General features: G+C 40.6%; 3 protein-coding genes and 1 long non-coding RNA gene across 9 annotated transcripts; 2 read left to right on the forward strand and 2 right to left on the reverse strand.

Moving 5' to 3' along the window:
- Window positions 1-1,325: 1,325 nt before the first annotated feature.
- On the reverse strand, window positions 1,326-12,376 carry myhb (myosin, heavy chain b). Its single transcript, XM_084704871.1, has 41 exons — window positions 12,361-12,376; window positions 12,094-12,135; window positions 11,501-11,711; window positions 11,264-11,407; window positions 11,020-11,176; window positions 10,903-10,930; window positions 10,701-10,815; window positions 10,521-10,613; window positions 10,371-10,434; window positions 10,171-10,269; window positions 9,987-10,090; window positions 9,719-9,857; window positions 9,195-9,313; window positions 8,926-9,075; window positions 8,651-8,821; window positions 8,250-8,556; window positions 8,066-8,142; window positions 7,863-7,950; window positions 7,631-7,748; window positions 7,400-7,523; window positions 7,162-7,298; window positions 6,809-7,064; window positions 6,336-6,578; window positions 6,072-6,248; window positions 5,837-5,982; window positions 5,636-5,726; window positions 5,136-5,525; window positions 4,927-5,053; window positions 4,686-4,804; window positions 4,350-4,546; window positions 4,080-4,263; window positions 3,831-3,996; window positions 3,616-3,740; window positions 3,212-3,520; window positions 2,922-3,125; window positions 2,706-2,831; window positions 2,411-2,581; window positions 2,197-2,301; window positions 1,994-2,089; window positions 1,693-1,824; window positions 1,326-1,447 (listed from the first exon to the last, which is right to left on the reverse strand). Exons 3-41 carry the CDS (start codon window positions 11,702-11,704, stop codon window positions 1,427-1,429), a joined length of 5,823 nt encoding a protein of 1,940 aa, XP_084560997.1. The 5' UTR covers window positions 11,705-11,711; window positions 12,094-12,135; window positions 12,361-12,376; the 3' UTR covers window positions 1,326-1,426.
- Window positions 12,377-14,902: 2,526 nt separating this feature from the next.
- On the forward strand, window positions 14,903-19,457 carry p4htmb (prolyl 4-hydroxylase, transmembrane b). Of its 6 annotated transcripts, none has more exons than XM_084703995.1 (11): window positions 14,903-15,159; window positions 15,524-15,635; window positions 15,744-15,874; window positions 15,973-16,054; window positions 16,560-16,750; window positions 16,849-16,945; window positions 17,087-17,249; window positions 17,403-17,588; window positions 18,072-18,162; window positions 18,300-18,423; window positions 18,612-19,457. In XM_084703995.1, the coding sequence occupies exons 2-11, from the start codon at window positions 15,530-15,532 to the stop codon at window positions 18,818-18,820; spliced, it is 1,380 nt and encodes a 459-aa protein (XP_084560121.1). In that variant the 5' UTR covers window positions 14,903-15,159; window positions 15,524-15,529; the 3' UTR covers window positions 18,821-19,457. The 6 variants fall into 6 exon arrangements, with proteins under 6 accessions (XP_084560121.1, XP_084560118.1, XP_084560117.1 ...); XM_084703994.1 differs by having other exon boundaries at window positions 14,904-15,115; XM_084703992.1 differs by having other exon boundaries at window positions 15,524-15,874.
- slc26a6l1 (solute carrier family 26 member 6, like 1) lies at window positions 19,341-24,591 on the reverse strand. The gene is given in 18 exon segments (XM_084704002.1): window positions 19,341-19,882; window positions 19,972-20,117; window positions 20,207-20,261; window positions 20,344-20,757; window positions 20,930-21,040; window positions 21,211-21,303; window positions 21,385-21,454; window positions 21,611-21,717; window positions 21,837-22,124; window positions 22,234-22,347; window positions 22,502-22,649; window positions 22,799-22,881; window positions 23,080-23,232; window positions 23,328-23,492; window positions 23,609-23,784; window positions 23,958-24,068; window positions 24,167-24,306; window positions 24,455-24,591. Coding segments are annotated over 18 exon segments (2,538 nt in total). The 3' UTR covers window positions 19,341-19,855.
- Window positions 21,198-22,682, forward strand: LOC146272596 (uncharacterized). The gene is made up of 4 exons (XR_014766425.1): window positions 21,198-21,290; window positions 21,565-21,700; window positions 22,251-22,415; window positions 22,553-22,682. It is a non-coding gene; the product is annotated as an uncharacterized LOC146272596 (long non-coding RNA).
- Window positions 24,592-24,949: the final 358 nt, after the last annotated feature.

The following is a 24,949-nucleotide window of genomic DNA, read 5'->3' on the forward strand; positions in this document are numbered from 1 at the left end:
AACAGTCTGGTCTTGTCTCAGAGGGGAAGATTTATTTATAGACCACTTTTAATGATGGTGTTGGTCCAGTGTATCTTGATGAATGAACTAGAGACAAGACTGACTTTGCAGCTTGACCTTCTCTCTAGTGTCAGTGTACATGATGTTCGGTAGGTCTCAATATTTTCCCCAAGTAAGTTGACACTGAACTGGATGCTGTATGGGGGGCGTTAGAGTCTAAATTCTGAGGAGGTCACACATGATAAAAAAAGTAATATAACCTCAATAAAAACGTGATACTTGATCTTCTATATTCAGTACGTTCTTATTTTGGGTGAATTACATATATAGCTGCCTGTGTCAGCCAATGCTCCCAGAGCCGAGCTATTTGACACTTGAGCTTTGAGCCTTTATGTGAAACAACCTTTGATATAAAAGTGTCTTGCCCTATACTCTGGCGCTCTTCTTCTACTCTTCTGCTTCTCTTTGGCAATGCACTGGAAACTTGCATTCATACACATACATCCTTAAAATGCATTACATTTGTTTGCTATCCTATAGCCAAGAATCAGCCTACTTAACATACACATTTGCTTTTAAATACTGTACCTGTCTATGGAAAATCATCCATGGATTTGCAGATTTCGCAGTGCGCGTCATCCCGCTAATCAACAACACCCGTGTTGACTGAATGTTATGTTATGTGTTATCCTGCTTCAAGCCCATTAGATATGCGTACTCACTACCGGTTGTTGTATTATTGTGCTGCTGCCACTCTCCACCATCCCCATCTCGCCCGTTTTGTCTGTACGTTACTGTCCTTTAAGTTTATACTCTATTTGCTCCCTGCCTCATATTTTATGTATGTTGCTCGCTAATGGTAGAGGCGGAGTATTCTTAGCCTACATCCACTCAACCAAAGTCAGACCTATTTCCATGTTTATGGTAATCAACAAATGCTCGAATCAAATTACTTTCAATCTCGACTGATATTGTGTGTTTATTTATTTTATGCATGCTATTGTGCCCCATACGCTAGCAGGGCTAAGAATGCTAAAAATATCAACTTGAAATATAGAGTATATGCTGTATAAAATGTCAATGTGACATATTACCTTCTCTAATTAACTGAAACTTTCATAAAGGACTAGATACAAGTCCTGATAATACTGCCATACACCAAGTATTGGTTATGGGTGTGTGTTTAAGACTGTGTGTGAGGGGGGCGGGACACCAGAGAAAGAGAGGAGTTAGGGAATGGAGAGCTATTCAGGAAAGTATAAGTTTGCAAATACATGTTTTAAATATTGATGACTTTCGTTTTGGTACAATAAAAGGAGAATAGGTATTTATAGCTTCAAGATTTATTTATAGTTTAATATGCAAGAATATTAACCAAAAATCATATTTTATGATCTCTGGGTACTGTTCCTCGAATCTTCATTGTTCATTCCTCAGCCTCTTTCCCCTATAAGTGAATTAAAAAGAAAAACAAAACTTGTTGTCAGAGATCAAAACTTTTCTCGTCTTTTCTTTGGATTCTGAAATAGAATTCTAGATTGTTTAATTGATACACTGTATCTATTCTACCATCTTCAAAGTGATCAGTTAAATATAAAAGATTTTGTGAGAAGTTTTTATCTTGATATTTTTCACAAAAATACTGTAACACATTCACGGTGTCTTTGGAAATAAATAGCATTTTTCCTTTACCTTTCCAATTTCACGGCTCTTGGCTCTCATCTTGTTGACTTGGGACTCAGCGATGTCAGCACGCTCCTGAGCTTCCTCCAGCTCATGCTGCACCTTCCTGTACCTGGACAGGTGAGTGTTGGCTTGCTCCTCCTATTGGAGACATAAAACAAATAGTATGTAAGAGGTATATCCTATAATTTAAGATGACTTTCGATCTGTAGTACTGTCAATTACATGAGTGTATGAGGTGACAAAACATTTTGGACAAGACAATGTAAACATTTATCACTACAAAGTCTAATTTATGGAGATAACTCACAGCTTCCTCAGACTGCCTCTTGTATGCTTTTACTTTCAGCTGCAGCTTGTCCACCAGATCCTGCAATCTGGTCACATTCTTTTTGTCCTCTTCGGTCTGTACAGTTTACAGGAGATATATATTACATATCCTTGCCCATGGTCCTCGGAAAAACATTCTTATCCTCCTGTTTTTCATTCTCAATAGTTTTTGTTTAACTTTACCTGATAGCTTAGCTCCTTCACTCTCCTCTCATATTTACGGACGCCTTTAACAGCATCAGCTCCACGTCTCTGCTCAGATTCAACTTCAGACTCCAGTTCACGGACCTTAAATATTGAAATTCAAATCGTAGCCAATAAAATCGATCTACAGTGTGGTATTTCAGCATCGACAATATAATTTGAGATACTTATCATGCCTACTGAATGTACATACCCTAGCCTCCAGTTTCTGGAGTTGCTTCTTTCCACCCTTCATGGCCAGATTCTCAGCCTCATCCAGGCGGTGCTGCAGGTCCTTGACTGTGACCTCCAGGTTCTTCTTCATCCTCTCCAGATGACTACTGGTGTCCTGTTCCTTCTTCAGTTCCTCTGCCATCATGGCAGCCTGTAATGTTATTTTGTTTTGTATATTTAATGTGCATGTAAAAAGGCCAACTCTATGGATACTATTATCTATAACAAATCACTATATACATTTATATCATATACACACAGAAATGTAAACTTACATCAGTGATGGCTTTCTTGGCCTTCTCCTCTGCATTTCTTGCCTCTTGGACGATATCTTCTATTTCACCTTGAACCTGGGCAAGGTCGACCTCCAGCTTCTTCTTGGTGTTAATGAGACTTGTATTCTGATTAAATTAAGATCAAGCAATAACACATTAAAACTACATTATTCCTCACCCCATCTATTGCTATAGTATAAAAATATATTTAACTACCTGAGAATGAAGCAGTCCCACACGCTCACTAGCATCAACCAGCTCTTGCTCAGCCACTTTGCGGCTTCTCTCTGTCTGCTCCAGGGCAGCCCTCAGCTCTTCAATCTCAGCCAGCATCAGAATGTTCCTGCGCTCGACCATGGCAACCTGCTCCTTCATGTCTTCCTGTCCTCTCAAAGCTTCATCAAGGTGCAGTTGGGCATCCTGATGTCATAATCATCAACATTAGAGACTTTTATCCCACAGTGGACCTTCCTCAGAGTATATAGCCTACAATGGATGTACTTCACCTTGAGATGTCCCTGGACATTCCTCAATTGTTTCTGAGATTCAGCAGCTTGACGGTTGGCATGGCTCAGCTGGACCTCCATCTCATTGAGGTCACCCTCCATTTTCTTCTTCACTCTCAGAGCATCATTCCTGCTCCTGATCTCTAAGTCTAGTGTGCTCTGCATGGAGTCCATCACTCTCTGGCTGTTCCTCTTGATCTGCTCAATCTCTTCATCCTTCTCCGCCAGCTTCCTGTCAACTTCACCTTTAACCTGTGTGAGCTCCAGCTGGACACGAAGAATCTTGGATTCTTCATGCTCCAGTGTAGCCTTTTTTACAATGAAAACGATGAGTGATATGTTAACTGAGTCTCCATGAACGGAATAATTACGTCTTTAATTTTACAGGTAAATTTTGTGAATACCTCTGCCTCCTCCAAAGCTGTCTGGAACTCTGCCTTCTCAGTCTCCACAGTCTTCTTTCCTTTTTCTAGTTCATGGATGGTTTTTCCAGTTTCACCAATTTGTTCAGTGAGGTCAGAGATCTCCTCTGTTTAAATGAAAAGCACATTTATATCAAATTTTCATTTATACACACGCATTTTTATATAACATTTGTATCCCAACCCATTTCTCATACGTTGAAGGTTCTTGTTTTCTCTCTTAAGTGTCTCCAGGTGGTCTAGGGCTTCTTCATAGGAGTTTTTCAACTTGAACATCTCCGTGCTGAGGGAGCGAGCCTCTTTCAGAGACCCCTCCAGTTCTGCCTGACACTCATCAAACTTCTGCTTCCACTCTGCTATAACCTGAAAGCATGATGACATAAGTAAACACATTATTTTTGTTTCAATATTCCACATTACATCCTGTACTCTTGTCAAACTCTTACTTTGTCAAAGTTTCTCTGTTTCTTATCAAGAGCTGCAGCCAGAGCATTAGCTCTCTCTACATCAATCATGAGGTCTTCCACTTCACCCTGCAGTCTCTGCTTGGTCTTCTCCAGAGAGCTACACTTAGAATTGACAGCCTCAATAGATTCCTCTGCATCCTGAAGACGCTGGGCCAGCTTTTTCCTATACATTTTAAATAAGGTTGTGTATTAATAAAGGATACATTTACTTGATAAACACATAGGTAAACAATATGTAGTTGGAATTACTTGGCCTCCTCGAGCTCCTCGGTGCGCTGGATGGCATCAGTCTCGTATTTGGATCTCCACTGAGCCACCTCACTGTTGGCCTTAGACATGCCACGCTGCAGCTCAGCCTTGGCCTCCTGCTCCTCCTCAAACTGCTCTCTGAGCAGGTCACAGTCATGGCGCGCTGATTGAATTGAATGAGCCAGGGCGTTCTTTGCCTTTTAGTCAGAAAGAACACGTATAAAAATGTTAAATGAAAATGGACAAATATTTGCTGTTGCTGTTGCTGTTTACAGTACAAATTATTATGATGAAAAATAATTACATAATACTCGATAGAAATAGAGATTTGAGTACCTTAACCTCCTCTTCAATTTGTCTCTTGAGCTCCTCAATCTGCTGAGTGTAGGCTTGTTTACCCCTGGTCAACTGGGAGACAAGAGATTCTCTCTCCTCCAGTTGACGGCTAAATTCACCTGATAAAACAGATAGATAAGAAATTTGTTTTCAATGATGGATTGATGCTAATAATGTACTAAAATATGTGTCAAATTTTATATCCCACCAAACCTGACAACTTGGTAGAATTTGTACTTACCATTCTCAGTCAAAAGCCTTGCTCTTTGCACACTCAAGTCATTGACTTGACGTACATGTTCTTCATTTTTGGTCTTCAATTCGCTTAGCTGATCCTCAAGGGTGCGGCACATTTTCTCAAGGTTACCCTGTCACCAATTGAACGTTTTAACACCATTTTATCATATACATTTTTAAATGCAAAAACACTTACCCAAACCCAGCTATTACCTTTGATTTAGCAATAGCCTCCATATTGCTGGAGAGGTCATCAATCTCCATCTTGTATTCACTCTTCTCCTTCTCCAGCTTCTGCTTCACACGCTGAAGGCTGTCGATCTGCTCTCCCAGTTCGGCCACACTGTCGGCCTGCTTCTTGCGAAGTGCAGCAGCTGTTGATTCATGCTGCAGGGTGGACTCTTCAAGATCACGCCGCAGCTTCTGGAACTCAGCCTCACGCTTCTTGTTCATCTCAATCTGAACAGATGTTGCACCTCCAGCTTCTTCAAGTCTCTCACTGATCTCCTCAAGTTCCCTGGAGAGATCAGACCTCTGCTTCTCCACCTTGGCCCTGGCAGCACGATCAGCCTCAATTTCCTCTTCGAGCTCCTCAATGCGAGCCTAAAATAAAAAGTTACAAACACAGATTATGTATTGCGTACATGCACATAAATCGTTTATTTCAGGGAAAGCCATTTGTAGAATTTTTATTTGTGTGATTGTTAGATCACCTGGAGTTCCTTGATTTTCTTCTGAAGCTGAGCTCCAAGAACCTGTTCATCCTCAATCTTACTGAGTAGTTGACTTGTCTCAAAGTCTTTTCTATTTTGGTAGTAAAAAACAGGCCACACAGTGAGAACATTTTTTGGGGTGTCTAATATACAAATCAGTATAAACAAATGCCATACTCTGATCATTATTTAGTTATTTACTTTTTAATCTTCTCCTCTGACTGTTGTTTGTCATTCTCCAGATCCATTAAGGATTCCTGAGCAAGTTTCAGATCTCCCTCAAGCTTCCTCTTAGCTCTCTCAAGGTCCATTCGGAGCTTCTTCTCTTGCTCCAACGAACCTTCCAGCTAGTGCATTGAGAATATAAATTATGCGTTACAGTGTCCTGAGCAGAAGTGCTTTCAATTAAACATTTTACATAATTTGAGTAACTCACATCATCCACTTGCTGCTCCAGCTTGGTCTTTGCTTTGGTCAGAGTGTTGACTTTGTCTTCCTCTGCCTGGAGATCATCAAGAGTTTGCTGATGGGCCTCTTGGAGGGCTTTCTTCTCCTTAGTTAACTTGACAATGCTCTCATCTTGCGATGTCATCTCTTCAGTCAAATTTTTTACCTACAAATACAAAACGTTGCATTACGTTTATTTTTTGTCATATTTATTTTCGATCACCAGTAAATTAAATACTAAAATATCATTAACCTTGTTTTCAGTGGCATGTTTCTCCTTCTCCACTTTAGCTAAAGTGAGCTCTAAATCATCAATGTCTTTTTTCAGCTCAGAACATTCATCCTCCAGCTTCCTCTTCTTGGCTGTCAGCTCAGCATTCATCTCCTCCTCATCCTCCAGCCTCTCGGTTGTCTCTTTGAGTTTGGCCTCCAGCTGGATCTTACTCTTAATGAGCCCTTCACACCTCTCCTCAGCGTCAGACAGGTTCTCATTTTCCTATAGAAAACATTTGCATTACACCTGCACTACTAAACAACATCACAGAGTCTGAATAAATTGGTGCAAACTTGGTCAAACTGAAGTGTAACATTGATCAATAAAATATTTTCATAATATTCTTTAAGAGTGCCTTAACATCAGAGTTTAAGAAAAAGACCACAGTTCACAAAATGTTTATTTAACACATCCGTTTTCTATTAACTATTGTTTTTACAGTATTAACTTACAGATTGAACTTGTAACAGCAGATCGTTCTTTTCCTGCAGCAGAGAAACCATCTTCTCTTCAAGTTCCTTCTTCTTGGCTAGTGCCTTAGCAAGATCCTCCTTTGTTTTTTCAAAGGTCTCCTTCATCTGGGCCATTTCCTTTTCAGTCTCAGCACTCTTCAGAAGAGGCTTAATCTTAAAGTACAACTTCATCCATGGCCACGTTTTGACATTCATGAATGAGCGAATATTGTATTGAATGGCAAAAATTGATTCTCTGGGGGGGGAAAAAAGGGAAATCTGTTTACTCTGTGAAATTGGTAACTATTTAATTTCAGAAGATTTTTAATCTCAATGACAATCAACCACTGTACCTCCTTTCCATCATTTGGACAAATTCTTTCCTCATGAGATAACCTCGGCAGAGAGCCTGAGTCATGGTCACCAGAGTTGCCAGCTTCTCATCTCTCATCTCCTCCAGGATACCCAGCAGACCAGCTTTGAAGAACACCTGTTGGCAAATAACAACAAAAGTTATCTTAGGAAAATGTCAGAGCTGAAATACTTTTGTGTCACCTTCATCTTCAATATTTACAGCATGCAGAGCTTCACCTTTGTGTGCCCAAATTTGTACTGAGTGTGGTCAATTTTGATTGACCCTAAGAGCTTCTCTGAAGCCTTCTTGTTGTCAATGAACTGTCCTTCAGGGATGACACTGGCATTCAGTACTTTGTATCTGAAATGAGTTGCATAACAGTGTTTTGGTTTGGAAAATATCTTTGTTGAATCTTGATATAAATCCTCCTTTCCAGATGAGTAAACAGTTTATAGTACAATAATTACCTCTGCTTGAAGTCACCATAAAGGATTCTGCTGGGGAAGCCCTTCCTACAGATTCTGATGCCTTCAAGCACACCATTACACCTCAGCTGGTGGATGACCAAGAAGTTCTCCATCAGACCTATAATATAAAAAACTCATCACATAAATCATGACAAACATTGCAATGTATAGGGACCTTATGGATTTGACAGTAAGTATACTTTTAATTCTCTCTTGATCTCTAAATGCCCACCTGGCGTCTTAGATTCATTTGGAATCAAGCAACGCACAAAGTGAGGGTGAGTGCTCCTTAGATTAGTCATCAGCTTGCCCAAGTTTTCCTTTAAAAGGAAGACGATTTATTCAGAATGTGTTGATTTTGCACATTTTTAAGTTGTGTATTTTCATGATAAGGGCTTGTATCGTGAGTAAAATTATGAAATAAATCCACCTTACCCTGAACAGAGCAGACACAGTCTGGAAGGAACCACCCTTCTTCTTTCCACCACCAGCCTTCTTGCTTTTTGCAGCATCTGTGCACAAATGACACTTTTAAGCCTAGTATGCATTTATTATCTTAAACAAGAGACAATTTATTAATTATGAACAAATTGCTATGAAAAAACTTAAGCGTGAATACCATCGTCTGATGAATGAGTTGCATACAGCAGAGCCAACAGTTTGACTGAAGACTTCTGGTAGAGCTGAACAACAGAGTCATTCAAGGGGTCCTTGTTTTTGTCCAACCAGCCTGTGATGTTGTAGTCCACAGTGCCAGCATAGTGCACAAGAGCAAAGTGGGCTTCCGCCTTGCCCTTGCCAGGTTTGGGTTTCTCAAAAGCCTTGGTTTTACCAAGATGCTGGTCATACAGCTTGTTCTTGAAGGTAGTGTCTGAGGCCTTGGGGAACATGCACTCCTCTTCAAGGATGGAGAAGATGCCCATTGGCTGTAGATGCATAATTATAGATCATGTAAACCACTAAACCTAAAAACAGACATGTATGGTCTTGTAATGTTGACTTTATAGCAATCTCACCAACCTTTTCAATGAGCTCAATGCAGGCAGCCAAGTCCATACCAAAGTCAATGAACTCCCAATCAATCCCTTCTTTCTTGTACTCCTCTTGCTCCAGTACAAACATATGGTGGTTGAAAAACTGTTGCAATTTCTCATTGGTAAAGTTGATGCATAGCTGTTCCAAGCTGTTGTACTAGATTTGAGAAAAAATAGGAAATGTATTTATTGTTAGTGTGTGAGTAGATTAACAATGATGAACCAATTACTGACTACGGACTAACTGAACATCGGACTAACATCGAAGATCTCAAATCCAGCGATGTCCAGCACACCAATGAAGAACTGTCTGGGCTGCTTTGTGTCCAGCATCTCATTGATACGAACAACCATCCACAAGAACATCTTCTCGTAGACAGACTTACAAAGGGCCATAGTTGAATTGTTCACCTAAATGATAAAGATTACACAGATATGTATACAGTAGAATGTAGAAAGTAGAATGAGTGATCTTTAGCAGTTATCATTTGAATGTTTAGACAAGCATGTGGATGGTATTTATGCTTTACCTGTGGCACAGTCTGTCCCTTGGTCACCATCTCATTTCCAACCTTGACTCTGGGGTAACACAAAGCTTTAAGCATGTCTGCAGAGTTCAAGCCCATGAGGTAGGCGATTTTATCAGCCTCTAATGAGGAGAAAAAGCACAGATTTAGAGTTCACAGTTTTTCAGTAAAAATAAAGCTTGACCCTTTTAAACATGTTGTACGCTAAGGCAAGGTAGGTTTTCCTCTTCAGCTTATTTTGTGAAACCACTCTCAATCAAACCCAAGCTTGAGGAAAGCATGCAAATTCAGCCAAGAATTGGGTGCACTGTTTCTCTTTTTTCATATTTTTAATTCTGTTACCTATTGTAGCTTTAATTAATGTTAATTAATCTGTATTGTATCTAAATAGTACAGGTAATGTCTGTAGCTATATTTTACTTCATGAAAAAATCATGTCTCTTTGGAAATGAACTGACAATATAAATAGCAATATTGGTCATGCCCTGAAAGGCTATGGCATAAAGATCTTAAATTTAAACTCATACCCTCAGTGCCATCAGGCTCAGCCTGCTCCTCACGCTGCTTCTGTTTGAACTTCATACTCCCATGATGCATCACAGCACCGGTTAGTTTATAGATGCCCAATTTCTCTTCTGCATTGAAGCCCAAGATATCAATAGCAGTCTGTGGAAAATGACAAAGACTTATTAACCGTAAACACAGCAAAGTTTAATGTTTTTGTTACCCTAACATTGAAGTTGAATAGAGAAAAATGGCTAATTACATTGTTATCACTACAGTTGTTATACTTACATCAGTGGCAATAAACTCCTCCACATCATCAATACTCTTGACAGTGATTTCACCCTGACTGATCATGGGATAGTCAAAGGGGTTGGTGGTGATCAGGAGAGCCTCTGGACAAGAATAAGTGACTGTAAATACAAGCTCTTTTAAACTCAATTTTCTAGATGTCCTTTCCTGTCAACCATCTCACCAAGAAGTTCAGGCTTGTGGCCTGTCATGAGTTGATAGAAGATGTGGTAGCTCCTTTCAGCTGACAACTGGAATGTCACTCTAGACTTCTCCAGCAGGTCTATGAAATAAGGTTTTGTGTGAACAGATTTCCGCTTTACATACAGTATATCAATTTGTCATTGAGCAACTGCACATTTCATTCATTGATCAGAGACTTACATGTTTCAATATCAGCAGAAGCCAACTTTCCAGTGGTTCCAAAATGGATTCTGATGAATTTACCCTAAATATTGCATACAATATGAATTATATTATAACCACCACAACATATAGTTTCTAAACTTCAACATTTGGTTTATAAAGACTTACAAAGCGGGATGAGTTGTCATTCCTCACAGTCTTGGCATTACCATATGCTTCCAGCAAAGGGTTGGCTGCAATGATTTGATCTTCCAGCGACCCCTAAAGATGACACAAATTGACATTACCCAGATAGATGATGTAAATATCTCCATGCATTTCAACAACTTTTTATTTATTTTGTCACACCTTCATTTTGCCAGCTGCAGGCTCCACTTTCTTCTGTCCTCCAGCCACTGCGATTGTCGCAAAGTACTGGATAACACGTTTGGTGTTTACAGTCTTTCCGGCACCAGATTCTCCACTGGATAGGACATGAATTATTGTAAATATAATGTAAAAAGGCAGCTGAAACATTAACAACTGAAATTACTTTTTGATTCATACTTACGTGATCAGAATTGACTGGTTTTCGCGGTCTAGATAAAGAAAGGTAAATACAAGTTAGGTGTTTTTAATTGTCATACTTATCATTATATTATTACATCAAACATTGGGGATGGTTTACCAGTGAGCATGAACTGATAGGCATTATCAGAGATGGAGAAGATGTGAGGAGGAGCCTCAATCCTCTTTTTGCCTCTGTAGGCTGATACAACCCCAGAGTCATACACTGGGAGCCACTTGTAGGGGTTCACAGTGACGCAGAAGAGCCCAGAGTAGGTCTGAGAAAGACACAGAGATTGACTTTGAACAACAGTCAACATACATTTATTTCATTGATGGCCACAAGAACCTTGCGTGGAACTCACATAAATCATCCATGCTGCGTAACGCTCTTTGAGGTTATACAGCACAGCAGGTTCGTTGAGGTGGGTCATCATGGCCATGTCCTCAATCTTATCATACTTTGGAGGGTTCATTGGGTGGATATCATCCTCCTTCACAGTGATGGTCTGAAATAAGAATGATAAAAATAAAAACTTACAATACCAACACGTGAACCTAATGTGAACATGATATGCTCACTACCTAAATTGTCGACTTACTTTTCCACAAAGAGTTTTAACAGTGGCTTTGCCACCTTCCCTGCTTTGAAGCACCCCTTTGAGATACATTTCACTAGGCTCAACCACAAAGTAAGCTGATTTGGCATCAAAAGGAGTGTTCTGGGCCTCAATCCTCTCCTTCGCTGGCTTCCGGAGGAATAGGGCTGCTGAGCCAAAGACCTCCATCTCTGCATCCGTACTCATGATGGCCCTTGACAATAGACAACACTTTAATTTAAAAGCAAATTACATAGAAAAGGCAGTTATAAGTCTTGAAACAAGTACCAGCGAAGGGTCACTTTGATGCATTACATTTCCATAAATAAAACACCAGATAAATAGATACCTTTAGCTCAATCTATTTGTTATACAGACCAATAAACAGGTATGATGTTGTGTCTGCACATTTTATTAAATGAATGACACAATACAATTCTATGGATATGTATAAAACATGTTTTTACTAGCCCATTGAACACCATCATGCATTCCAAAATATGGGTCATTCCATCCCTCCACATCACTCCACATGTGATCATTAAATGTTAAACACATCAATCAAATATTTGCATGTAAAAAAAAAAGATTATTACCTTCTTTATGGCCAAGTAATGCAGTTGGTATTGTATGTTGAACTATTGCATAAAAGTAAATACAATGTCAATACAAATCTTGCCAAATTATTGTATTATGAATCTACAATATTGTGCTGACTCTGCATGTATAATATTAATCATACTATAGGTGTTTGCACAATCAAGTAAAAATAATACAAAGGACAATGAAATGACAATGAATGCTACCAGTTACAAAGATAAATCTCCTTGGTCAGTGGGAATTTCAAAAGACGTTTTACTCACCGTTGCTGCGTGCTTGCTCAGTTCTAGGAGGAGTCTTAGCCTTCTTCTTATATAGAGACATTTCTGTTCACTCAGCACTCAGCTTTCCTGTTTTGGTCATGTAATTCATCTTCTTTTGGTCATGTATGTCTCCCCCCCATCTCAGCTGAATATCACCACTGATGTCATACTCTCCTCTGGAAACAACAAGCATTGACAACATTGACTTGAGCCTCAGGGAACAATGCCAAGCCATTTATAGATTTGGCTTAAGGGATCTTGAGATAAAACACTCCATAGCTTTAGGGGAAAAGACTGTTTGACCTTGTCAATTGCATTATTTTTTTTTTCTTCTAAATTTCATGTAGATTGATGAAAATGTCTTTATGTTCAAGTTCAAGTTCAAAAATGTAAAAAATACTCAGATGCCCAGAGTGTGAATCTGAAAAGGCAAGTCTGAGTCTCCAAAATGACCTTGATGGATGACATCGTTTCAAGTATTTTCTAAGCATTTGAACAAGAGATCAGTTGATGCTAATTTAAGACCTATTATGCTTCTGCGCCCCATCTTTCTTCCAAGGAAAGATGACACTATTTCCAAAAGGGGTCTGAGTGTCAAAAGTATTCTCTTGTGGCCCTCTGTGTGATGTGATGTTAGAATAAAAATGTGATACTCAATATCTTAGGCTTGTCTTTATGATCTTATTTGGACTTCAAATAAATATAGCCGCCTCTTGCCCATTAATGCCCAAGCACTATAGAGATTGTTGACAAATGCATATAGACTCAACTGTTAAGTATTTGACAGATACCTTTCAGCATCTAGCTATATACTGTTGCATCCGAAACACAAACTTCAAAGCTGAGTGAATGCTTTTATTAGTGTGGTGATAAGCTTCTGAACATAACAATGGACCTAACTGTTGTCTTTTCTCCAGAATGTTATTTAGAAATGATTTAATGTAACTGTAATTAAATGGATGTTATACTTCTCTTATAAATGGAAACTCTAAGAAACCCATGGAATGCTTCTAGGTCCATCAATAGAGGATATACAAGTGTAATTAAGTGTAAGTCTATGAATTAATGGTGTTGCAGGGTATTTGGTAGAGTATGTTCCTTTAGAAGTATGAATGGAGTGTATTTATTTACTTTTACTGAAAGTGATGGTGACAAACTGCTGCCACTCGCTAGATGTCATTAAAGCACTTAAGGGAGCAGCTGGTGTTCTCTTGGATGCAAACACAGATTGAGCCCATTTCATTATAGCTAACAATTTGTGGTAGGCTACATATTTGATCTGTTAAAGGGATTGAACCTTTGGTTGCTCTGTGTAAATCCATCCTACCTAAAATATCTTAATTTCAAATTCAGGTTTTTTCTGTTCACTTAATTCACGTTTATCACACGTGTTTAACAAAACCACGCAAGCCAAACAATTTAAAGTTAACATCAGCGCCACAGTAAGCACACATTGTAACGAGAGGTAACCTGCATAACTACCACAGCCAGGCCATGTCTAGAACTTCTGGTGAAGTTAAAAACGTGACATTTAATAACCAGAATCTGACTGATGTATGCATGTATGATAGCCTTCAGCTACACCTGGATGAGAGGGGCCTGAGGAGAAAGGTCTGCAGTTGGACACTTCTCGGAGAAGTGAGATGGTTCGATTGCATTCAGGCTTGTTGCCTTACTTATCTTTGGTATCCAGGATGTTGCAATCAGATTTTTTTCATCTTAAATTTTTGGGGTTTGAATTCCACCATTCGAATTTGAGCAGCCTGCTTTTGTTCTATTTGAATAAATGAAGCATGAATGTTTTTGTTGTCGTTGAAAAAACAAGAACTTGCATATGGCCACTTCAATCCACTGTGTACGTATCACTTCCGCATATTGAATAAGCCAGGTCAACAAGTTCCAGTGTTGTCCAGTGTAGTCAGGGGTCACCAACAGTGTCCAAAGTATCATAAAGTGCAACTGGCAGCAAGTCAAACCCACACACACAACAGCAGCAGGGGCGGATGTAGAGATTTTCATTTGGGGTGGCAATGGGGTGGCAGAAGGAAGTTGTTGGGTGGCCTCCTGGAGGTAAATCAAAACCCAAAGTAGGGGGGTACAGTACTCCCTGTGGTAAATGATTAGGCTATAACATTGTAGTTTAAATTAAACATTAATATTTATATTATTTATTGAATTGTTCTGTAATGTACAAATAATATTTTTTCCATGGGAAGATTGGGGTGGCAAGTCCAAGTCTTGGGGGGGTCCAAGTCCCCCCCCCCCCCCCCCCCAACCCCCTCAGTAATTTGATCACTGCTCGTACAGAAAGTTGCATTGCCTCTATCTCAATCTACTCAGATCAATTGAAAATGTATTGATATTTTTCAATGGTTCTGATCTCTACCACCGATCTAATAATAAGGGAATCTGGGCTTCTCGTTCGTGCGGCATCCATCCTTTTTTCTTCTTGTCCGTTTGGGGTACACCCAAAAGGCCACTAGAGGTCAGCATTGTACGAGCTTGCTGAAGTTGTCTGCTTGCTGTCAGCGCGATAGTTTGAGGTGGCTACGCGATGCTGCGTAGTCGGGCAAAATATGAGATACTGTTGTCTTCGAAAGCGGCGATGAGATTTGCTGTCAGGAATTTCGCGTCGTATATTAGACTATACAGATATATTGAAATATAATTACTTTTGCTGGCGATCGTTACAAGTTTTAAAATGACCTGTCTCTTATATTTCGGAAGTCTGCGCAGTCCTGTCTGAAACTGCATGGTAAACAAGAGACGCTTGGTGCTGCGGTTATCTGCATTGCCGTGGTACTGTAGTCAGAGTGTGTGCTGTGTGTGTGATGATGTGATGAGTCTGCGTTAGAACCAGCTAGCTAGCTAAATTAAGCTTGCAGGCACAATACCGTCTCTTTAACCCAACAATTGAATGTGTAGCAGAGATACACTGCTTGTTTTGTCGGCTTGCTATCCAATGACTTATTGAGATAGCTAGCTAGCCAAACTAGCTTAGGCAGAGGCTGAGTGAGTTAAACTGTGTCCACTCATGCGGTAACTTTGAGCCCTCCTCATTCAGCAAAACAACACTGACTTGCAGGGATGGGGGAAGTCCGTATTGTGATACTTACACATGATCAGAATGGTTATTGATTTCTTTCTGTTTCATCTGATCAAGTTAAAGATGATTGAGTCTCAAGGAAGCGGTGACGATGAAGCCACAGAGACTGCTCCACCGCCAAGTCCAAGCGTTCCTCCCCGTCCACGCCAGCGAACCCCCTTGCAAAAGAGTAGCGTATGCTCCCGATCGTACTTCATGGTGGTGATGGTATTTTTTCATGTATACATCATTAATGTCATAGCCCTACTTCTTTACGTGCACTATAACAATGGCCCAGGAGAATTGGTCGTTCCAACTCGGAATGCGGCAAGCGGGACCAATAATCATAAACTCCCGGAGTCTCAGGTTCAACAACCCGGATCAGAGTTTTTACATCATATGTATCTTCCACGGATTGAAGGGATTAGGGTAAGACATTGTTGTGAAAGTTGAACATGGATTTTTGTCACAGTTCCAGAAATGTATAATTTATTGCACCTTTATTATGGATGCTTTATGTATCTCAGGTTGGACATGTTCAGAAAGTTTCACTGCTGCCAAACAAACTCCATGAGATGCGAACACTGAGCCTTAAACCATTACTGTTCGGTAAGAGTTGTTTTTCCACAGATCTCACCTTGGCATTGTAGTCTTGTTAAACAAAGCCAATAATTAAATGGAAATATCTCAGTATGGGCCAATGTGAGTTGGGCTTGAGGGTGCAGGTTCTAACCATTTAAACTGGGGCAAGCTGGGGCCAGTTGTATTATTAGAGGGGCCAGTTACATTCAACATTATTTTTGTCATATAGTTTCCTTCACTACATTGCATAAAGATCATGTTTTTAATTATTTCACAATTTATTTGCATGTCCCTTACATTTTTACATTAGCATGACATAATCAGTATCACTGACACTGATACAACTGTGTTGTACCCATAAAGATTATGATAATAATAATTAAAAAAATGTAATCATTATTTCAGACTCTTCATGAAGAGTGTGGGGGGGTGACTCTTAACCCCACGCCCCCTGAATCCCCCACCCTGCATGGGTTCAGACTGGATTCAGTTCCTCCTCACTCTCCACTTTCTCCTCCTTGGTTGTGTGCAGAAATTCCAAACTTCTTGTCTGAGGAGGAGTGTCGTGTGGTGATGCAACTTGCTCAGCTGAAAGGCCTAATGGAGAGCCAGGTGATGGTGCCAGAGGGCCAGGAAGAACTGACTGAGCAGCTCAATCTCAGCCCAGAGGAGATCTTCAACCTCCTGGATCTGAATCAGGATGGTCAGCTGCAACTCCAGGAGGTATTGTGTTTGTTTGTTTACATTTTATAAAATGTGTTATTTTTTATTAATGTGAGAAACCACAACCACTCTTTCAATTATTTCTGGTGTTCACACAGATATTGACCCATTCACGGGTGCGGGATGGGATCTGGTTAACACCAGAGAACCTGCGTGAGATTTATACCGGACTTAAAGCTGACAAGGACAATAATGGTAAGACACCACACATCTTAATTCAAGCATTCCAGCTCTTAAACTTAGTCTGAGGATTTATCAGTCACCCTGTATAAACTGTTTGAAAAACGACCACATTCAGAAGGGTGTTATGCATTGATGCCTCCCTTTGTTGCGTAGGTTTGCTGAGCCTGGAAGAGTTCAGGCAACTGAGCAGTGATGCATTCCAGCGTTTCCTGCAGCAGCGTGGGCTGAAGAGCAGCCAGATGGTGAGAAACAGCAGGCACACCTGGCTATACCAAGGTCAGGGGGCACACCAGGTCCTCCAAGATCTCAAGAAAAGGTGAAAAACCCCACACAAAACACAGTGTGACTCCAATAAAGAGAACATGCATATTACTCACTAACATGGGTGTGCATGATGTTTACTGTTACTGTTTTAACAACCAACATACATATAATCTGAAGTTGTATTCCTCTTCCTCCCTCTGTGAAGGGTAACACGTCTCACTCGGCTTCCCCCTGCACTGGTGGATCTGAGTGAGCCCCTTCAGGTGGTGCGATATGAGCAGGGGGGTCATTACCATGCCCATCACGACAGTGGACCTGTCTATCCAGAAACCGCCTGCACTCATACCCGCCTTGCAGCCAACACATCCACTCCTTTTGAGACCTCATGCAGGTGAGAGGGGTTTAAGACGATGACAGGTCAGAGTCTGTTTTGACTACTTCAACTTTGACTGCATCCGACTTGCTAGGCATCCATTACAGTACGTGAATGTGTATGTCTGGGATTGTTTGTGACTTAGAGGAACATCCATATGACTCCTGAAACTCCTTATTGTGATCATGCACAATAATTTGTGGAATTCATGTACAAAACATACAGTAGATTTTCTGATTTGACTGACTTTGTGTGCTGCCACCTGCAGGTAAGCTGGGGGACAACAGGTGCCTAGAAGGTCAGGATGCAGGGTGAAAATATTATGTTGAGATCAAATCTCATTATAGCATCAGAAATTTCTCTTGTGAAAAAGGTTTCTAGCTCATTTGGATGGGCCTCTATGCTTAAGTGTCCATTTTGTGGGGTTATTTGTCTGTGTGTGTGTGTGTGTGTGTGTGTGTCTGCGTGTTTGTACGAATCAAATCTGTGTTGCACACCCAGGTACATCACAGTTCTCTTCTACTTGAACTCTGTTGAGGGAGGCGGGGAGACCGCATTCCCTGTGGCAGACAACAGGACCTATGATGAAGTGGTGCGTAATTTTGTACGAGTGTGTCTGTATGAGTGTGTACATAGTGTTCATGTCAGTGGTAAATCATATGTGCACGAGTGTTTGTCTGTATAGGAGGATATTTTGTTGTGCATTACTGTACAGTGTTTGTGTCTTAGTCTCTGATCCAGAATGATGTGGATCTTCTGGACACCAGAAAAAACTGTGACAAGAGTAATCTGAGGGTGACACCTACGAAAGGGACAGCTGTGTTCTGGTACAACTACCTTTCTGACGGAAGAGGTATAATCCTCAATCCTGCGCTTGAGGGAACTTATGCTGTATGCATAAAACACACAGTACCAATTAAACACCACTGGTGTTTCAGAGCGTATTTTTAATTACATGTACTGGCCCGTAGGGTCTATATTCTGTGTCACGCACATTTGATGGCACAAGTTCATTGTAACTGTACTTCATTTTCCTCCTAGGATGGGTGGGGGAGCAGGATGAATACTCTCTACATGGTGGCTGTGTGGTCACCCGTGGTACTAAGTGGGTCGCCAATAACTGGATCAACATTGATCCAGACTACCAGCGCCAGGCTCGCTTCCAGCAGCTGGTGTCACAGCTGGAGAATGAGGACGAGGGGGCGGAGTCAAGCCCTGAACGGCACACTGATACACACCAGGACTTGTAGCCTAGAAACCAAAAAAGAAAGACTATTTCCTGGCCCGTCATTCCTAAAACTTCCCTACCTCCACTACTACCTAACTTGTCCTGTGCACAACTTGTATCATTACACCCCTTGCGACCAGTAAATATGTAAACATTCAGGGACTGAGGTCACTTTGGGTTTATGCAATTGTAAAGATAATTGTTCTTTTGATTTTAATGTATGGGTTGTGTTACCTTATGTTTATGGTTTCTGAGTGATTATTCCATACCATTGTTTACACGAATGCACAATGTCCCTCCCTACTTACATTTGGGAAGGGGAGGTTGATAATTAATGTATTGTTAAATATTGCATGTGTGAGCTGCACAAGTAACAAAAATATTCATAGTACTGTTCTAGTGTAATTACCTTGAAGTGAATTGTTTAATCACCAAAATACCCCTCTGTCAAGATCTGAAGCACTAGCTTTGTCATAGCACTGTAAATGTCATTGCTTTATTTATTTTATTTATTACCTATTTTTAAACAATATGTAAAGTACTTTAACCAGCATTGAATGTGCAGTATATTTATTGTTTACCAGTATATTGTGTACCTTGTTTGTTTGAAAATGCACTGAATCACTTTCCTGTGTTACAAATAAAGTATTCTTAATTTTCTGATTGTCAGAGAAATGTCTTGTTGAAATGTAGTTATGAAGGAAAATGTGACAATCATACTAATACATTTTAACAGTGTACTTTTGACATTGACTTCAACAGTCTAAAGTAAACATTTCAACATAAAGGCCGAAATACTTTGTAGTTCAACATAGTTAGGATCCTGCCCTAAGAATTGTCATCACTTGAAACTATAACTCTCCTACTCAATTTACATTTTCCGAGTAGTGAAATCATCATACATGAAGTATGCAAAATATATTTTACAATAAATAACGGACATTAGTCATGTGACAATGTCATCTTTTGAGAAAAAAAATGTTTTGTCCATAACAAAGTGATGTGGGATAAGAGATGAGTCCTTCCACACATCCATATTGCATGCAGATCATAATCTTCATAGTTTTGTGCTGCTCTGCATATTCTGCAATGAGATAGGTAAATAGGTTATACAGTATGATTTAACCATGTTGGATATTTGCAGAATGTGTGTATTTGCAGGAAATCACACACCACTGAATCCTCGTATCTGGACAATGGTGATGCTCCATGATGATCTAAACAGTGCAACACTGCATCGTGGATTGTGGCAAACAGAAGTCCTTTGGTGATGGACTTGGAGAAGAATCCCCCCTGCTCCAACTGCTCCACAACAGAGGCTGCACAGGAAAGATCGTTAGAAGCACAAGACGGGTACAGTTTCAAATTGCTACAGTGAGAAGTTAGTTCAAAAGAAGCTTTCTCTTACCCTGACACCCAGCCATGTAGACATCAACATCAATCTCACCAAAGTCACGGAATATCTGTCAACAGACAAGACATAGGTGTGAGAGCTTGTCTAGTCTAATGGTATGCTTCTAAACTCTACTTTTATCTCTTACTCACATTTTGCATGGTCTTGATAGCCACTGTGTCTATGAAGTTGGATGCTGAGAGGTCCAGTATAATGGAGTGAATATCCCAAGACCACTTTCCCAGAGAGCCCAGAGAGACCCTCTCCAGGTCACGGCTCAGGGTATCCTCACTACTGGAGCCCAGAGTTGTGGTATCTCCATCCTGCAGTTCAGACACTGACCCCAAAGTTGTGGTGTCTGGATCCCCGCTTTTGAGGTATTCCCAGCTGCAGTGGCTCTCAGGTGTCAGAGGTGTAGTGGGCATGACAAACACAGTGCCATTTCCCCGCCCTCGATACTGCTGCTGGGACTCTGCGTCCACATTTGTGTCCGTCCATTGAGCCACCTCTTCCTCCACTGAAAACACTGGCCCTATAGCACCCTGTTTAGCTGCTATCACCTCAACCTGCAGAACACAAGGGTGCGACTGACTATAAAGGTAACACTGTCATCCACATCCAAACGATAACCTACTGTAGGATTGACTAAAATATGTTGTTGCAAGTTATACCCGTATACATGTTCATTTGCAAAGTGCAGGTTCCAGTAAATGTTTGGTACAGAACACAGAATCTCACCTGTTTTTTGGCTTCTCGTCGAGCTCTTCTCTCAGCTCTCTTCTGTCTACGTCTCTGCTTAGCTTCTTGTCTCCTCTTGTAGATTACAATCTTGCTGATGTCCAGTCCACTCTAAATATATACAGGCACAATTGTTGGGTGTAGTTTGACTCACATAATCCACATTAGAGACTGGGACAATGAAGTAAGTTCAAGGTATTGAAAGATTGGTTGGAGTTGGGGAGAAGGGGTTTATAAATGACAATCTGAGGGTTTTGTTGATAGTTTTATAATAATACAACCTTTTGTTTGAGAGCCTCCAGGTAAAGTTCAGCATTGGCAAAGTACACCGTGGCAGACGAGCGGAAGATTGTGATTCCAGGTACTTCTCTCACCTGGCACAGAACAAAAACAACCTTGCTTAATCTTCCTAGTGTAGTACACCAAGTGTCCCAAGTCATGTCCACCGATCTCACCTCTCTGTTGGTCTCCATATCCAAGTAGAGCTCGGTTCCTGGAACATGACCCAGAACAGAATACCTCGGACTGAAAGTTGTATTAGAATTAGAATGCTTACCATAATGTGATCAAGAATAGTCTACCAAATGGTAATGCACATGTCAATTTATGATTTTGCTTTCTCTCTATTCTCACAGGATCATTGAAATGGGTGTGATGTGTAGTTTTGAAGAAATCTCTTACAGTTGGGTTCTTAAGATCACTGTCAGTAAAGCAAAGGCAATGGAAAACGCAAGGCCCATGTCAAGATTGAACAGCATTGTGGCTGTCCAGGTGAATAACCATAGCACCTGGGAAAGAGGCAAAGCGTACTTGTCATTGTTAAATTATATGACTTCACTTAAATTGCATCATGTCTCAAGTTTGTGAAACAGTGTTAAATGTGTACAAGACTGTGTAATCATCTCACCAGATCCACTTTGTTTGTCTTCCAGAGAGTTATAATGTCATAATATTGCTTAAACATGCTCTTTAGGTTTACTAAGACTAAAGCTGCAAGTGTTGCCTGAAATAAAAATAAACGCATGGGTCCGTCAGTAGCATTCTCTCCCACCATATTTATATCAACATACTTGCAAAACAAGTCCTCTTCAACCACACAGAGTAACTAAGATAGTACCTTGGGCAGTTCCTGGAAGAGTGGTCCAAGTTTCAGTATGGTTACCAGTACTATAACAGAAGAAACTAATCCAGCAATCTGCAGAAAAAATACACTTGGTAAAAAAGGAACACAAAATGTCAATTTTGTCTTTACACATTTTACATTCAAAATAACTGACTGTGTGACTATCGTGTTCTTCTTTTACCTGTGTTTTACCTCCAGTGCTGTCCTGGATGAGACTGCGTGACATAGAGGCGGAGACAGAGAAGCATTGGAAGAAGGCTCCTATTGCATTACTGAGACCTAACGCCACCAGTTCCTTCAACAGGGAGAGAGCATAGACAACACAGCCAAACGTTGACACAAACGACTTTCCTCTACAGAATGGTATGATATGCTATAGTATGATAAAACATGGTAGGATACCGTCTGGTGTAGTGTGTTGTGGAGTGGTGTTGTGAGATCACGGTCACCTGGTTGCTGTCCACTTTGTAGCCGTGTTTTAAAGCAAACGTCTTCCCCAGTGAGATGGAGATGGCATATCCCACCATCGCCATGGCAAAAGCATCCACAACAACCTCTCCAAAAAGGTTGTAATCTGGTATGCTTGGTGGACTGAGACTGTAATGAACAAAGGATGGTAAAAGGGTTGTGGTAAAGGTATGATGTCATTCACGCACAAACAAAAACATATACACACCTGAAAGCGCACACACACATACACTTATGTGTAAAATATTTCAAACTAAACCATTACTCTGTGTACTCACCCGCTAGGAATTTCGCCTACTACTGAGACCGTGTAGTTGCCATTTAAGTTGATATTGGATGATATCAACGTTGCCGCCACAATCTAAACACAACACACTTCTCTCAGAACAAACAGAAAATTTTAAGAATTTGACAATCATTTAGCGAAGGAAAGTTAACACCTGGTTAATCATATGCAGAGTGTACCTACTTATTAGTCATTAAAACCATGTATCTGCTGTTTGTGACGGTGCTTGCTGACATAGCTGAATTGCACAAGAAGACAGAAATAAAGACTGACTGCTATGAGTTCCACTGGGATGGGTACAGGAAGTCTTGGGCCGAGCAGGGAGTGGAGCTCCTTGGCAGCGATGAGAAACACGATGGATACAGCACTGACCAACAGAGTGGGAAGGTGGGTCTGAGGTAGCAGGGAACACACATCCACCAGAGTCTATGGGCGAGAAACATTCATGATCACAACACTTGCATTTACATCAATTGTAAATTTGCCCATGTATGCATTTACTTTTAGTTAAAATTACTCACGTAAACCAGTGACAAGGGCCCTACGTGACGTATCGCTGACACCCCAAATAAGCTCTTAATTTGTGCAACTACCGCATGAAAAGCTGCTGCAGTGGTGTAGGCACGCACCAATGGCTCAGACAAGTAGGTCCCCACAAAGCCAAACTTCACTAAACCCAATACAACCTAAGAAAAAAGACAAGGACATTTACTGCCATTACCTTTACCAGAACAATTGTCTAATTTGGTGTGATTGTTTTTTTGCAAGCGTGAACTGATTGAGAGCTGTTCTGTTGACAGACCTGTATAAGTCCTCCCAAGAGAGTGACGGCAGCTGCTACCTGAACCCTATAGGCGTCCCGGGCAGTGATGTCCACCTCTGCAGTAACGTTGGTACCATTCATGATCAAAAATTTAATGTCTGGAGCTAATCTCTCTGTCACACTTCCCACCATAATACTGACCACTGTGAATGTGCCTGGAAAGAAACCAAAAAAAGAGTTATTCAACTATATACAGGTGCTTTAAAATTCACGTGGATTTTTATTATAAACTGTTACCTCATATAGCAAACCATATGATAAACCAATGTTTTAATTGAATTCTATATGAAAAAAACTATAAGTACTTATTATTATTTATTCCACTTACCAATTGAGTTATGACGGGATGTCCCAAAGAACAAGTAGACCAAAGTAGGATAAAGCGATGAGTAAAGTCCAAACACTGGGGGCAAGGAGGCCAGAAGTGCATATGCCATCCCTGTAACATTGAAGTACATGCTGTAGAAACTGTCCCACCACAGTGTAGGTGAATCTAAATGATTTTCTTTTATCAGCCCATTTGGATCTGGATTTTACCTTGAGGTAGATGCATGATGCCCACACTGATACCAGAGATGAGGTCAGCCATGCCATAATCAAAGATAGAGTATCTGGGCAGCCAGTAAAGTATAGGCAGACAGCCCACCACAGTTCTCTTCAGTTTGGTTGTTGTGCATCTGAAGGGGTTGGAAGAGCCAGGGACAGACACAAAAGGGAGATGCATGGAAATATTCGCTCACATGCTGATTTAGGACAAGACAGATAAAAAAAGAGAAGATTAAAATGCTCATCTTTCTGAAATATTGCACTCTTGGTTTGCCTTACCTAAAAGAGTTTTTCAGGCGTTCGGTCAAGGAAGGATTAATGTTAGAGTAGTCAATCCTCTGTGCCAACTCCTCCAATCTCTCTTCATCAATGATGCCCCTCTGAACTCTATATCTCATTCCTCTCTGCCCAGCCATATCAAGTTTTCCAAACGAGCGTTTTCTGTATGTGTTCTGAAAAGCAAGATGTTATTTCTTCTGTCACTGTCAAAGTACCCCCTTTGGGTCTTGCTCCTCTAAGAAGGTTACACAAAGTGTATCTCAGAGGTTTTGATATCACTGTCTGTACTGTCCGTCTGGAAACAGCAGTCACCACTACCACGCTGTCGGACTTCATCCTTTATGTGTGTGTGTGTGTTTGTGTGTGTGTTTGTATGTGTGTGTGATTGAAGGCAAGCAGGATGCATTATCTAATGTCTAACCACAGTATGGTAACATAGGAAGTTACAGGGGACATTTGGGGGGGAAAGCAACCTCATCATGGAATATGTCGTTG

Source organism: Hypomesus nipponensis, chromosome 9, assembly GCF_054491055.1.
Source record: "Hypomesus nipponensis isolate SF chromosome 9, ASM5449105v1, whole genome shotgun sequence".
NCBI classification, from domain to species: domain Eukaryota; kingdom Metazoa; phylum Chordata; class Actinopteri; order Osmeriformes; family Osmeridae; genus Hypomesus; species Hypomesus nipponensis.